Genomic DNA, 16122 nt, shown 5'->3' on the forward strand with positions numbered 1-16122 from the left:
CGTGACATTTTCTAAGGCTTCCATTGGCTCTCAGAAGGTGCCAGAAAGTGGAATGACGTCTCTGCAGTCTCTGGGCGAAAAACAGCAGGAGTTTTTGTGAGTGGTCAGGCAGGGAACAATGACACTGGAGATGCGCATCCACGAGACGACTCCATTTTTTTCTTTCAGCCTTTGAATGAATACAACGTCGCCCGGTTGGAATATTATCGCTATTTTAAAATTGATTTTAAACAGCGTTTGACATGCTTCGAAGTACGGTAATGGAATATTTAGAATTGTTTTGTCACGAAATGCGCTTGCGCGTCACCCTTCGGATAGTGACTTGAACGCACGAACAAAACGGAGGTATTTGAATATAACTATGGATTATTTGGAACCAAAACAACATTTGTTGTTGAAGTAGAAGTCCTGGGAGTGCATTCTGACGAAGAACAGCAAAGGTAATCCAATTTTTCTTATAGTAAATCTGAGTTTGGTGAGGGCCAAACTTGGTGGGTGTCAAATTAGCTAGCCATGATGCCCGGGCTATCTACTCAGAATATTGCAAAATGTGCTTTCGCCAAAAAGCTATTTTAAAATCTGACACCGCGATTGCATAAAGGAGTTCTGTATCTATAATTCTTAAAATAATTGTTATGTTTTTTGTCAACGTTTATCGTGAGTAATTTAGTAAATTCACCGGAAGTTTGAGGTGGGTATGCTAGTTCTGAGCATCACATGCTAATGTAAAAAGCTGGTTTTTGATATAAATATGAACTTGATTGAACAAAACATGCATGTATTGTATAACATAATGTCCTAGGAGTGTCATCTGATGAAGATCATCAAAGATTAGTGCTGCATTTAGCTGTGGTTTTGGTTTTTGTGACATATATGCTTGCTTTGAAAATGGCTGTGTGATTATTTTTGGCAGGGTACTCTCCTGACATAATCTAATGTTTTGCTTTCGCTGTAAAGCCTTTTTGAAATCGGACAATGTGGTTAGATTAACGAGAGTCTTGTCTTTAAAATGGTGTAAAATAGTCATATGTTTGAGAAATTGAAGTTATAGCATTTCTGAGGTATTTGTATTTCGCGCCACGCTCTACCATTGGATATTGGTGAGGCGTTCCGCTAGCGGAACGTCTGTCCCTAACAGGTTTAAACTGCTGATTCCCTTTTAAATAATTGTGTACACATTTGTTTGCTAAAATAGAGAATCAAATAGCTTGTTGGTCCATGTTATCACTATCTGTGAGTTAGGGCAGTAAGAGAATACTTTTCATTTTCAGAGGATTTTAAAATGACCTAATTACTTTTAGCAACATTTAAGTGGCTTATATGTTTTTGATACAGTTCTTCGGAAGAATAATCACATGCTGTCCAGTAGATAAGCTTTGTTAAAGAAGCTTTCAAATTGACACATATCAGTCCATATATTAGTCCATATATGGGCGTGATCAAAGAATCTCTGGTTGCTACTCAATTCAATTGAGCCAAAATCCGCATGGCGGTGGTTTTGGTGGTGTCGAAGATGGAACTGCGTTAGAGCTGTCAAATCCACAAGTGGCTCCCGGCATTACACCTAAAGCGGACATTGCCATTGGCTGCACATTAACAGAAATCCCATGCAGCCTTGTTTACGAGTTGGAATGAGAGATGTAATCTACACCTCTATTAGGATGATAGAAACCCTCATTATTTAATTGAATCATTTTTCTATTTGAGCGGCATTCTTTCTGTATAGCCTACACTTTCTCGTTCTGACTAATTAACAGAGTGGGACTTTGTGACAATGGTCAAGAGTAGCTGCTCACTGATTTGACGGCTTCAAAAGTTCCACCTGAAGTTCCACCTCCGACACGGCCAAAACATCCGTTATGCGGGTGTCTGCTATTGCTGGTTAACGCTGGATCTGATTGAATCCAGGCCTACATTGATTCCCAACTTTCACCTTGTTAATATTTAGTAACAGTGCTAAGACCCAGACAGCGCAAACAGCAAATGTCCCTGGAATCTGGCGGTAGAGAGGGACAGGAGAGCAAACAACAGTGGATAAAAGACTGCAACTATTAAAATATCAACAGCCGGAGTGAGACAGACTTTCTGTACAGAGACAAACGGAGACATATTGAGAGATTATAGTGAGACATTTGAGAAATGATGCTGGTGGTGTTTGTGACTGTTGTCCTGGGACTTCTCTCAGTGGGCGGCTCCCAGGTGGCCCCTTCAACCTCTGAGGAACTCCTGAGTTCACTGGAGCAGCGCAGCCTCAATCAGACTCTGGGTAAGTGGTTGTCTTTGGCTGAGAGTTCAGAGCGTCCTTCTTGGGAGTTAATCCCTGTTGGTAACCAGAACAATCCACTTGATATCACCCAGTTCCATGATTTAAGAGGAACATGCTTCAGGATAATCTCTAACTTGACTCGCAAGCTTCACTGTTTGAACCCCTAATAATAATGAACGCCCCAAAAAAAACAATGGGGTTTCTTGTAGCTTCTGTTACAATTGTTACAGGAAAAAAAACGTAAAAGTTTCGAAATACCAGGGTCAACGGCATCATCGCATTTCTCGTTCCATGATGGACATATGGCAACGTCCGCTCACTGTTTTGCTGCTCTCCCTAAAATAAAGCTTTGGTGATTAAGATTAGTTTCAAGGCGGTCTCAACTCTGTCCTCAGTTGGTCCACATGGGCCAGCTCAGGAGAACCACTTCCAACGATATCTCTCCTCTCCTCTCCTCACCTCACCTCACCTCACTTCTCCTCTTCTCCTCAACTCTCTTCAGCTCACCTCTCCTCTCTTCTCCTCACCTCTCTTCTCCTCACCTCTCCTCTTTTCTCCTCACCTCTCTTCTCCTCACCTCTCTTCTCCTCATCTCTCTTATCTTCACCTCACCTCTTCTCCTCACCTCTCCTCTTTTCTCCTCACCTCTCTTCTCCTCACCTCTCTTCTCCTCACCTCTCTTCTCTTCTCCTCACCTCTCTTCACCTCACCTCTCCTCTCTTCTCCTCACCTCTCTTCTCCTCACCTCTCCTCTTTTCTCCTCACCTCTCTTCTCCTCACCTCTCTTCTCTTCTCCTCACCTCTCTTCACCTCACCTCTCCTCTCTTCTCCTCACCTCTCTTCTCCTCACCTCTCCTCTTTTCTCCTCACCTATCTTCTCCTCACCTCTCCTCTCTTCTCCTCATCTCTCTTCTCCTCACCTCTCCTCACCTCTCTTCTCCTCTCCTCTCCTCACCTCTGCTCTTTTTTCATCACCTCTCCTCACCGCTCCTGTCTTTTCCTCACCTCTCCTCCCTTCTACTCACCTCTCCTCTTCTCTCTTCTCCTCGCTTCTCTTCTGCTTTCCATCAGGGAAATAGATTGGAGTAGACATCTCGCGCTCTTCATTTGCATAGCAATATGCCCCAATTTCCCAAGTGATTCTTAAACCATTGGACTCTCTCTCTTCTCGTTCTCTCTCTCTATCATTATTTATCTCGTTCACCCTCATTATATTCTTGCATAAATCTTTTCTGTGATTGTTAGCATTTTGCTCACATTTTCATTTTGATGTCAGCTAAACCATAACAGTCATTTACATAACAAAATACAGCTGGAATCATTTTTTACATTGCCTATTATAGCACTGTGAGACACTACCCACTGGGCACAGACGTCAATTCGACTTCTATTCCACTTTGGTTCAAAGTAATTTCATTGAAATGTGGTAGAAACAATGTTGATTCCACCAGTGTGTGCCCAGTGGGTACTATATATGACTTTATACTGGCATCTATTTTATTTGCTGTATACACAAATCCAGACCCAGTCATTTGTGTGTTTGTCTATAGCAGCATACTTATTGAGAGAGCACATCTGGCCAGGGGTGTGCTCTGTGTTACTGGATCTGTTATTCATGGTATACGTTCCTCTGTAGATAAGTGCTTCAAGTCAATGAGAACAGAATGAATAAACTATTCTCCTTTTATCCATGCCGGGTGCTTCAGAAAGAGTGAGAGTGAGGGGGAGAGGAAGAGGGAGGAAGAGAGAGGGAGACGGTAGGAGGAAGAGAGGGAGGGAGAGAGAGAGAGCGATAGACAGGGAGAGAGACAGGGGGGACAAAGAGGAAGAGAGAGGGAGATGGTAGGAGGGTAAGAGGGAGAGAGATAGAGAGAGCGGAAGAGAGAGAGAAAGAGAGAGACTAATTGATAATGTGGCTTTCCGACTGTTCTCTATTTATTCTGGGTTTTCTGGTTCCTGTGTCCTCCTCTGTCCCAGTTAGTGAATGACTCTAAAGCTACGTCCCAAATGGCATCATATTCCCTATGTAGTGCACTATATAGGGAATAGGGTGTCATTTGGGACGTACACTCTGACTGGGACACGGCTGGTTGCCACTGGAGCCTTCTGGGGTCAGAGTTCAACCCAGCGTAAAATCACCGGCTTACCCGCATAATTAGAAAGGGGATCAGTGCTTCCCATGCTCTCACAGAGGGAAGACACTCCAGTTCATTTTGATCTGTGTGTGTGTGTGTGTGTGTGTGTGTGTGTGTGTGTGTGCGTGTGCGTGCGTGTGTGTGTGTGCGTGTGCGTGCGTGCGCGTGCGTGTGCGTGTGTGTGTGTGCGCGTGTGCACGTGTGTGTGTGTGTGTGTGTGTGTGTGTGTGTGTGTGTGTGTGTGTGTGTGGTGTGTGTGTGTGTGTGTGTGTGTGTGTGTGTGTGTGTGTGTGTGTGTGTGTGTGTGTGTGTGTGTGTGTGTGTGTTAAGACCATAATGGTTCCCATCAGTGGTAGTGGTTGTTTTTACTGCATCATCCTTTCATTTGGGGGATCAGTGGTGGATCACACACACTCTCTGTCGCTGTCACACACACTCTCTGACCCTTCCGACCCTGCTTTGACCCTACTCTGACCCTGCTCGCCTCTCACACACATATCACTCATCTCTTTCTGCGTGTGCATATTTAGCGATTGTGGGTTTCTTGGGTATATAGTAAAACTCCAAGAAAAGTTTCCGAATAAATTGCGCTGCAGATTATAATTCACACATCCCGTCCATTTGAAGTATGATGGTGCATTTACTCATAGGGATTGTATGTGTGCGAAAGGCAGATGTCACCCATAGTGCTCTGATCTGATCTCACACTACACACGTCTCACACACATCTCTCTCTCTCCTCTCTCTCTCTCTCTCTCTCTCTCTCTCTCTCTCTCTCTCTCTCTAGGTAATGATCTGTTCCTAGTGGCAGTCCATGAGCTGGGCCATGCCCTTGGTTTGGAACACTCCAACGATCCCACAGCCATCATGGCCCCCTTCTACCAGTACATGGACACAGAGAACTTCAAGCTGCCCCACGATGACCTCCAAGGCATCCAGAAGATCTACGGTAGGCTAGCCTTCCTCTCGTTTAATACAACCATCTGCTTATATCATCAGTGTGCTGCCGGAGGGAGGGAGGGAGGGGCAGACCTGGGTACACCATCAAACCTCTCCTCGTCCTTCCTTCTTTTACTGATCTTCCTCCTCCACCCTTTCCTTGTCATTTTGGTCTTCAAGGGAAGTGGGCAGGACTCTTATAAAGCGGATGGGTCTTAACCTTTCCCCTCTTCCTCCTCTTAAAATCAGGGTTGTATTGGAGGCATGTGTGTGTGTGTGTGTGTGTGTGTGTGTGTGTGTGTGTGTGTGTGTGTGTGTGTGTGTGTGTGTGTGTGTGTGTGTGTGTGTGTGTGTGTGTGTGTGTGTGTGTGTGTGTGTGTACCAACATGAGGGTTTACCGTCATAAGGGATAGCATCGAGTGCAGATTCTATTTCTGTTTATGTGTGGTTTATCTCTCCATTATCTCTCCATCATTCTCGCTATCATTATATAATTGCAAAGTGCTTTGCCCCCACTAATCCAGGGTCTATTTCAAGAGATTTAATTCAGTCAATGAATACAATCCCCGTGGTCCTCCCAGGAAGCAGCTGATCAGGTCACTGTACTGACTGACTGGGATGATGATGATGATGATGATGATGATGATGATGATGATGATGATGATGATAACTAGTGGAGTAGCACTGTAATCTCCTGATCCCATGGGCCTACAATCCCTGGGGATGATTGCCCAAGGTCATGTGTTCGTCCATGTATTCATTTGTTGGTTAGTTTGTCCATTCATTCGTTTGTTTTTTTGGTTCAGTCGTTCATTCAGTCATTCACTTTACTCGCTAATGAATTTATTCGCCCTCTCTTTCTCTATTTCCTAAAGCTGTCACCTCTGTGTAATAGTCCTATCACTGTTGTTGGCCCCGGCCATGTTATCCGGCTGCATGATTGGCACCGGTCCTGTCCAAATGGGATTAATGATCATTTAATAACCCACAGCTATGGACAGACATCCATTAGAGAATTTCAGCTGTTTATTTATATTAACGAAATAAGTACACCAACACTGAACCCAAGCCGCTTAACATTCAATAACACTACTGAACTAATAATGTCAAAGAATCACAGTCAATTCATTTAATAAGAACAAAGTGAGAGTTGAGTCTGGTTGGATAGCAGGGCTAAGTCCCAAATGACACCCTATTCCCTGTAAAGTGCACTTCTTTTGACCAGAGCCATATTCACTATATCGGGAATAGGGTGTAATTTGTGATGCAGGCTAGGTCTCGTCTCCTTTTAATGGCTGTAGTCTAGCTAGGTTTACATTGGACTGTAATTGATGTGTTAATGATGACAGTGTGTCACGCTGTGTTTCTCTGTTCTTTATTACCAATCTAAATGACTATTACATTTGCTAAGCCAATTACACCACCTCTCTGTAACAGGTAGTTAGAGAGGATTAAAGTCGAGTGTTTTGGTGGAACCCTGCGACACAAAGCTCCGAGGAGAATGACTTATGCGTGTCCTGTGTCCTGTGTCTGTCGGCTATTGCGTCAGGACCAAAAGTTTCAGATACCCTTAGGTCCGCATCTCAAATGGCAACCTATTCCCTCTACAGTGCACTACTACTTTATAGAGCCCTATGGACATAACGTAGAGAATAGGCTGCCATTTGGGACTCAACCTGAGAGTACAATGCTGTGTAGACCCCAACCCACCTTCTAGCTCTGAGTCTACGGATAGCTATGTTATTGAGGGAAAATGTACTTTCTTTGCCTGTGATATGTGGTTGTCCCACCTAGCTATCTTAAGATGAATGTACTGTAAGTTGTTCTGGATAAGAGCTTCTGCTAAATTACTAAAATGTTCTGTAGTCTTTTGATTGTTTTTGTTAATTTGTTTGTTTGTTTAGTAATATTGTTGATGTCGTTTTCATTCAGGTCCACCAGATAAGGTACCCCAGCCGACCAAGCCTTTACCAACAGCCCCCCCACACCGCTCACAACCCCCCTCGGACCCTCGCAAGCCTGACAGGCAGACGCGACCCCCCAGGATACCTACGGGGGACAAGCCCAGCCAGCCCAACGCCAAGCCTAACATCTGTGATGGGGGCTTCAACACCCTGGCCATTCTGAGACGAGAGATGTTCGTGTTCAAGGTAGGAAGTCACTGTGTTTAACCATCCACCAGTTCTCAACTACATTCAAAATAACTACCTGAGTGGCAACAACAACAAGAAAAACAACAACAAACAAACCACATATGACCAACACAGCAACTTCACAGCAAGATAGCACAACATCAACATGTCATGTTCCTGGGTGTGTGTGTGTGTGCATGCATACTTGTGTGTGTATCCAGCTCAAAGGACCAGGGCCCAGTTGCATAAAACACCTTCAGTTACTTTTCCCCTTATATTTTCCCTTAAAGTTTCCTTAACCTCTATGGGCTAGGTGGGACGCTAGCGTGCCACCCGTGGTGCACTCCATCAACAGCAGGTGCAATTCAAGAGCGGCAAATTTGAATCCAAATAAATGTCAAAATTCAAATTTTTCAAACATACAACTATTTTACACCCTTTGAAAGATAAACATCTCCTTAATCTAACCACGTTTTACGATTTCAAAAAGGTTTTACGGCGAAAGCATAAATTTAGAGTATGTTAGGACAGTACATTTACAAGAGTTGTGTGTAATGTTTTGTCAAGTCAAAGACAGGGTCACCAAAACCATAAAACCAGCTAAAATGATGCACTAACCTTTTACAATCTCCATCAGATGACACTCCTAGGACATTATGTTAGACAATGCATGCATTTTTAGTTCTATCAAGTTCATATTTATATCCAAAAACAGCGTTTTACTATGGCATTGATGTTGAGGAAATCGTTTCCCTCCAATAACCGGCAGTCAAGTCAGCGTCACAAATTAAATAATTAAAATTAGAAAACATTGGTAAAATATTATATTGTCATTTAAAGAATTATAGATTTACATCTCTTGAACGCAATCAACTTGCCAGATTTAAAAATAACCTTACTGGGAAATCACACTTTGCAATAATCTGAGCACTGCGCCAAGAAAAATACGCGTTGCGATACAGACTAGACGTCATGTTGGGGAGATCTAAAATCGAAAATACTATGTAAATAATCCATTACCTTTGATTCTCTTCATCAGATGTCACTTCCAGGTATCACAGGTCCATAACGAATGTAGTTTTGTTCAAAAAAGCTCATCATTTATGTCCAAAAATCTCCGTCTTGTTAGCACATGATCTAAGCCAGCCGGACTTCTCGTCATGAACGAGGGGAAAAAATATATTTACGTTCGTTCAAACATGTCAAACGTTGTAGAGCATAAATCATTAGGGCCTTTTTTAACCAGAACATGAATAATATTCAAGGTGGACGAATGCATACTCTTTTATAACGTATTGGAACGAGGGTACCCAACATGAACTCGCGCGCCAGGTGTCTAATGGGACATCATCGTTCCATGGCTCTTGTTCGGTCAGATCTCGCTCCAGAAGACTCAAAACACTTTGTAAAGGCTGGTGACATCTAGTGGAAGCAATAGGAAGTGCCAAAATATTCCTCAGCCCCTGTGTTTTTCAATGGGATAGGTTTAAAGGTAATACAACACATCAGGTATCCACTTCCTGTCAGAAAATGTCTCAGGGTTTTGCCTGCCAAATGAGTTCTGTTATACTCACAGACACCATTCAAACAGTTTTAGAAACTTTAGAGTGTTTTCTATCCATATATAATAAGTATATGCATATTCTAGTTACTGGGTAGGATTAGTAACCAGATTAAATCGGGTACATTTTTTTTATCCAGACGTGCAAATGCTGCCCCCTAGCCCTAACAGGTTAACTTTAAGTTAGTTGCACAAAACATGTTAATGTGAATTTCCCCCTTAAATGGCTATAAAGCTAGCTGGCTAGTTAGCTATAGCTACTCTGTAAGCTAGCTTGACGTACGAGAAAGTAATATCATGTAAGTTGAGAAAAAAGTAACTACAAGAAACGTTGTTCATTATCTTCTGAAGCAATATGGTTATCCTATCTTGATTTTAGAAGTTATTTTTTGTTATCTTACAAAATGAAAGCAACCTTTTTGACTAGTCGTTTAGTCAGGCCGTCTCCGTGGTAACCAGATACTCTTTCTTCCATACATGCCTTCAAACTACCGTAAAACCCCTTAAGTTTGCCCTTACCTACGGAACTATTTGAGGGGCTCTATGCAATGCCCTTAAATAATTCCCTTAGGTAAGGTACAATTATTCCTTAAGTTAAACCCTTAAGGGAAACACTCTGTGGATCAGCCGCACACAAGGGTACTTTTAGGGTACAGTATTGTTCCCGGGGGTACAAAAATATAAAAATACACATAATATATCTTCAGAGGTACACGTTTCTCACCTGGTACATGTGCTGAGAATCTATTATAATGGTACATTTTTGTACTTAATATTTTGAATATAAAGCTACAATCATCACACACTCTCAAAACTTTTCCCATTATTATAATATTTCCCAGCATGCTTTATTTCAGGTAGATTTTTGTATTTATTTTGTTTCAATATGTGGGTTTTTGCATGCACATGAATTGATTGATTGATCTTATGCTACACAAAGTTAAATTACATACATAACAAAACTAATCTGTTAGTAGTTGGATTTATTGCACCCGTTATTGAGATGGTTGTTTCCATTTAGATGGTTTAGGTAGTCTCATTTATCAATTTTCCCTACCTTGGCAGTCATTCTAAATGCAGGTTACAGGTGAATAGAAGTTCACATTTTTAGATATCCTAACTCTGGCTGGATTCCAATAAGAACTACTTATCACTTTGCAAGCAGCATAATGTGACTTGCCCGATGTGGCCAGCAAACCAGGAGTTTCAGACCACTGTGTTGGGATAAAACTAGGCTGTCAAAATATGGTTTTACATGTAATATAGCAAAACTGATCTGTTAGTAGTTGGATTTATTGCTCCCGTTTGTTTTTGCATGCACAAAACAAACACCCTGGGAAATATTCAAGGTTTTACACCTTACAGTGTTAAAACAACACCTAAAACCCGTTTAAGACATACATTTTTGCCCCTTAAAAAGGAAAAAGGCAACAACAAAAAAAGGGAAACGTTGACCTTTTCCAAATGTATGCTTCTGTGGACTACATATAATAAAGTACTATCTCATCCCCTAAGGTAAACGATTGGCTCTTTTAAGGTACAAACTGCAAGGGTACAATTATATACCTATAACTAAAGGTACAAACGAATACCTTACAGGATACCACTACAGTGACAAGCATTTGTACCCCTTTAAGAACAAATAGAAACCTTTATTTCGGAAAGTGTGCTTTCAGTTAGTCAGATCTCAGAGTCGAACTAATGGAAAGGCTCTGTGTGGGAGGGCTTCATATATGTGCCTAATATGTACTAATGTAGCAGATAACTGAAGCACTCTGGGTAGTGGGTATATCCGTAGTTATATATAGCTACAGAGTAGTCAGTGGTTTCTGTTGGTCAGGAGATTTCAAGCGTTATCATCATTGAAACTCAAGGGGACATATGTACGTCACTGTAGCTCATGTAATTAGCACTTTAACATCTCTAAAATGTAACTCTCTTCCACATTCATTTTCTTAAGAGGAATTTAACAGACGGCACTGTAGGATAGTCTACACATAGCACTTTATAGTGATTATGTAAGTGACTGAGTGACTCACACATTCTAAATGTGAGGTCTGTACGCTATGGCAGGGATGCGTTCCAAATGGCACCCTATTTCCTATATAGTACAATACCTCTGACAAGAGCCCTGGTCAAAAGTAGTGCCGTAAATAGGAAGTAGGGTGCCATTTGGGACGCAAGCCCAGGACTTGTTTGGATATCTATTAGCTTACATAGAAATAACATCTAGTCCAGATGGAATATGGTTTTCTCTTCCCAAACAAACCCCACAGTAGCAAACTCATCTCAGTTTACCCAGAACAAAAAATGGTGCATAATTTGGTTTATGTTTACGTGGTCTGTCCATGAGAGATTATCCAGTAACAAACCCCACAGTAGCTTTCTGTCCAGTAACAAACCCCACAGTAGCTTTCCGTCCAGTAACAAACCCCACAGTAGCTTTCTGTCCAGTAACAAACCCCACAGTAGCTTTCTGTTCAGTAACAAACCCCACAGTAGCTTTCTGTCTAGTAACAAACCCCACAGTAGCTTTCTGTCCAGTAACAAACCCCACAGTAGCTTTCTGTCCAGTAACAAACCCCACAGTAGCTTTCTGTCCAGTAACAAACCCCACAGTAGCTTTCTGTCCAGTAACAAACCCCACAGTAGCTTTCTGTTCAGTAACAAACCCCACAGTAGCTTTCTGTCCAGTAACAAACCCCACAGTAGCTTTCTGTCTAGTAACAAACCCCACAGTAGCTTTCTGTCTAGTAACAAATACCACAGTAGCTTTCTGTCTACTAACAAACCCCACAGTAGCTTTCTGTCCTGTAACAAACCCCACAGTCGCTTTCTGTCCAGTAACAAACCCCACAGTAGCTTTCTGTCTAGTAACAAACCCCACAGTAGCTTTCTGTCCAGTAACAAACACCACAGTAGCTTTCTGTCTAGTAACAAACCCCACAGTAGCTTTCTGTCTAGTAACAAACCCCACAGTAGCTTTCTGTCCAGTAACAAGCCCCACAGTAGCTTTCTGTCCAGTAACAAACCCCACAGTAGCTTTCTGTCCAGTAACAAACCCCACAGTAGCTTTCTGTCCAGTAACAAACCCCACAGTAGCTTTCTGTCCAGTAACAAACCCCACAGTAGCTTTCTGTCCAGTAACAAACCCCACAGTAGCTTTCTGTCCAGTTTTACACAGAGTCGTGATGTGTCTATGCTTATGTATCCTCATCCAGAGACTCAGAGTCTCTGAGTACAAGGCCCTGGCAGCTCACAGTCAGCTAATGCACGCCCGCACACACATATACATATGCACACACACAGGAGAAAAGGGGAAAGCCCTCCAGGCAACACAAAGATCAGCTATGTTCTCCACCAAAGAGAAAGAGAAAGAGAGAGAGCGGCTGTTCTTTTGTGTGTATTTTTCAGGGGTTATAAATAGCTAGTATTCATTGGTTAAGTAGGCTAAGACACGTGGAACTCACTGGGGAAATACCCCTCTCATAGAATATTGCCAAACACACTTACACTGTGGTTTGGTTTATTTCATTTGAACAGTGATTCTACTTGTGTCTTACATTGCTTGGAAAAATCCTCATTCTCATTCGGCTTTCCAAAAAACAGTAACAGCCATTGCAGGTTTTTCTCTTCTCCTGTCTCAGTCCGCTGTACTTAATCATGGAGACAAGATAAAAGGACAAATGTATAATATTTGTGTGTAGGAAAAACCTTCAGGCCATCAGTCTCAGTGACCTGTGTCTCCATGGAAATGTCTGCCTAAGAACCCACCTCACATGGTTTCTCCCTCCTCTCCCCTGGCAAAAGTTGACGTGGAACGACCCGGCCTTGGTGATAGTCAGTAGTGGAGAGAGACATGAGATTTCAAGACAGAGCTAAGACAGATATTACATCAAATAGTGGCCCATAGGGCTCTTGACAAAAGTAGTGCACTATATAGGGAATAGGGTGCTATTTGGATGTACACAGGAACACAGGAAGTCTCAGTCTGATCGTTTATGAGTTTGGCACCTCAGCTTAGCTCAGGGATGGATGGATAGATTTCCACAATAACGACTCTGTGGATATGAATCAAAACACTGGCCAACTACTCATGATTCAGGCCATGGATAGAGGTCATATTTAACTCGCAGATCAAAGAGAGCATTGACCCGTTTTATTTATTGGTTTGGTTTAGTGGTATTTCCCTCCAATTTTTCAACTCCAGAAAGAGTTGGTTTCAAGGGCTGTTGTACTATTGTTTTTTTGTTCTGTTTTTAAGCTGTCAATGAGCATATTTAACGAAGCTAAAATGAAAATAAATCACATTCCCTGTTCTAACCATCATCATTATCTCCTCTCGTAAAGAGACAACACAAAATCACCTATTATGCAACTTCCTTTATGTATATGAATTGTGTTTCTAAGTTGTTTTTTACACTATGCGTTTGAGCTCATTGTAATTATAGTGTGTGGCTTGAATCCGGTTTTCAAGAGAAGCTCTCAGCTTGTCCATCATTTGCAACAAAAGCACAATGCATGTTTTCTCCCAAATCCAAATGTGCTCCGCATGGTCAAGACACATCTAAGCTAGGTATTATGAGAGAGAGAGAGGGTGTGGGGGATTCTATTAGCATCACTTAACCAGCAGCAGGGGAGATGAAGAGGAAGCTAGTGCTACTCTCTGACTGGCTCACAGCTACTCAGAGCCAATCACAATCCCTCCCACACACATCAGACAGGAAGCAGGACGCTGAGAGCATGGATGTTCTGTTCAGGGTAACTGAGGTTGTCATGGAGGAGACTGACTGGTCAAGAGTGGGTGAATAACAACAGAGGGAGGGAGGTTGGGAGGGATGGAGGGAGGTTGGGAGGGATGGAGGGAGGTTGGGAGGGAGGTTGGGAGGGATGGAGGGAGGGATACGTAAGTAGATAGAATACATGATGTAAAGAGATAAACAGTTTCCTGAACAAATAAGTCCTCTAATTGAATAGCAATTTGGACGGATGTTTACTACTCATACTTAGGGCTGTACTCTGCAATGTACATGAATTGGCGCCAGTAACAAGTAGAGTTGGAATCTTCATTAGTCTGTGTCTGTGGTATTTCCTCTGAAGCAGGTCTGTGTGCAGAGTGACAGTCTGTCTGGTTGATGGGTTACTGAGGAGGGAGGGAGGGAGGGAGGGAGGGAGGGAGGGAGGGAGGGAGGGAGGGAGGGAGGGAGGGAGGGAGGGAGGGAGGGAGGGAGGGAGGGAGGGAGGGAGTACGAGCGAGCTTTGGCTATTTTGGCTCACCTCGTCCTCCAGTTGATTGTGTTGGAAGACACGTTGTCACTACCTGCCAAGTCATTAAAGATGAAATCTCCTCAGCCCTGAAAGACTGAAACACAGGTGTTCCCATAATGGGAAATAGGACTAGAGAGGATGGTGTGGTAGACCTACAATCGTTTCAGCTGTAAGTTATATGAAACCATGAAGGAAAATATCATACACTTCCATCAAACATCAAGAGACCCCTTGAGGGAGTATCTCTCATCATAACTACAGTTACAGTCTCAAACTCTGGGGCCTCTTCTGTACCCCCCCTGCCTATCTGACGTACCACAGTGATGTATAACGGAGACTTTCTGCATTTAGAAGGAGTTACCTTTCCTCCTCTCCGCTCTGCTTTCAACAGGAAGAGGAGGGAACGGATGAAAGGAAAACACATGCTGTTCAGTAGCTTTCCAGTGTCCTTGACGGAGCTCAGAGCCAACGGTAAAACCATTCAGCCAAGTCTGGATTTACAGTTATTATGACCCTGCCATCTTCAGTGGTGGAGAGGAGGGGTTGAAGAGGGTCGGCAAGGTTTCAGAGAGAACAGTAAACTGTACAGACATGACATGTTGCGTCCAGCAATCACCACCACATGATACCGTACATGCCCCCAAAAATTGCACACTTCCTTATGCTACCCCTTGGCTCCCACCCACCTCCTCCTACCCCCTCCTCTCCCGTGCCCCTGCGTACAGGGATTGAGGGACACATTCTCATGCGAGAGCCCGATTTAGACTAGAGCAGCAGAGAGACGCTTCCTTCCTGTCCTGAATGTGTGAACAGTTGTAGTGCTGGATTGGCTGGTCACACTAGGATGCAGAGCAGGAAGACCCATCTGATTCGTCCCTCTATCCCTCCACCTTTCAATCTCTTTTTTTACTGTTACTACACCTTTTGTTTTGTAAATGGGGGTTATTTCTCTTGTTCTCTCTCTTTCTCGCCTCCCACCCTCTTTTCCCTCCTTCTCCGCCCTCTCCTCACTGCTCTCTCCCTTCCCCTCCTCTCTCCTCTTCAGTTGGGCTTGAAGAGAAGAGCGTGCATCACTTAACCAAGTGTCTTTCACTCATCCATCCCCACCCATCTTTCTCCATTCTTCCCTTCCTCCTTGTCTTAACTAGAGTAGTGTGCTTGTCTCTACTGCCTGACTTCCCCTCTCTGAGGCGGTAGCTAGCCGTAGCATTTAAGAACGTTGGGCCAGTAACCGACAAGTCGCTGGTTTGAATCCCCGAGCCGACTAGGTGAAAAATATGTCGTTGTGCCCTTAAGCAAGGCTCTTAACCCTAATTGCTCCTGTAAGTCGCTTTGGATCAGAGCGTCTGTTAAAAGACCATAATGTATACGTACATGTGCGTTGATGTACGAGGTCTACTAGGAAGTGGGTAACAAAGTGTGTGTATTATCTGTGCTTATCCCTCTGAGGGGATCCCAGGACCTGGCTTCTTTCATCTCCACTCCTTTCTCCCCACTGTCCTTTCACCTTAACACACACGCACATCAGATCAACCCCAATTGGCTTGTTTAGCCTCAGCTGACCTCATTGTTGACCCTTGTCATGTTCAGTCTCTCAGGGATGCCCTTATGCTGCTTTATGGCTGTTCTGTGGTTAGGTGCTCTTACTTACAGCACTTTTAATGCAGATCATTTAAAGATGTCAGTTGTTGACTTATAGCCCTACATGCATACCTGCAGTGATATTTGCACTACATTGAGGAACATCTGTGAACTCAAACATTCAGTGTTAAGAGTTGTTTATTTTGTTGTTGTCCTGTTTTACAGCTGTACCACTGTCTA

At 43.1% G+C, this 16122-nt stretch overlaps 1 protein-coding gene across 4 annotated transcripts in view; it reads left to right on the plus strand.

Annotated features, from left to right (window-relative positions):
- mmp16a (matrix metallopeptidase 16a (membrane-inserted)) overlaps positions 1–16122 on the plus strand; it is a 75937-nt gene that overhangs the window by 41530 nt on the left and 18285 nt on the right. For all 4 annotated transcript variants that reach the window (XM_082965645.1, XM_082965647.1, XM_082965646.1 and 1 more), the window contains 2 exons: positions 5189–5350; positions 7273–7490. In XM_082965645.1, coding sequence (XP_082821771.1) covers positions 5189–5350; positions 7273–7490 — 380 coding nt within the window. The remainder of the gene's footprint in view (positions 1–5188; positions 5351–7272; positions 7491–16122) is intronic.

The sequence above is a fragment of the Salmo salar genome, chromosome 19 (assembly GCF_965601325.2).
Source record: "Salmo salar chromosome 19, fSalSal1, whole genome shotgun sequence".
In the NCBI taxonomy this organism is placed as follows: domain Eukaryota; kingdom Metazoa; phylum Chordata; class Actinopteri; order Salmoniformes; family Salmonidae; genus Salmo; species Salmo salar.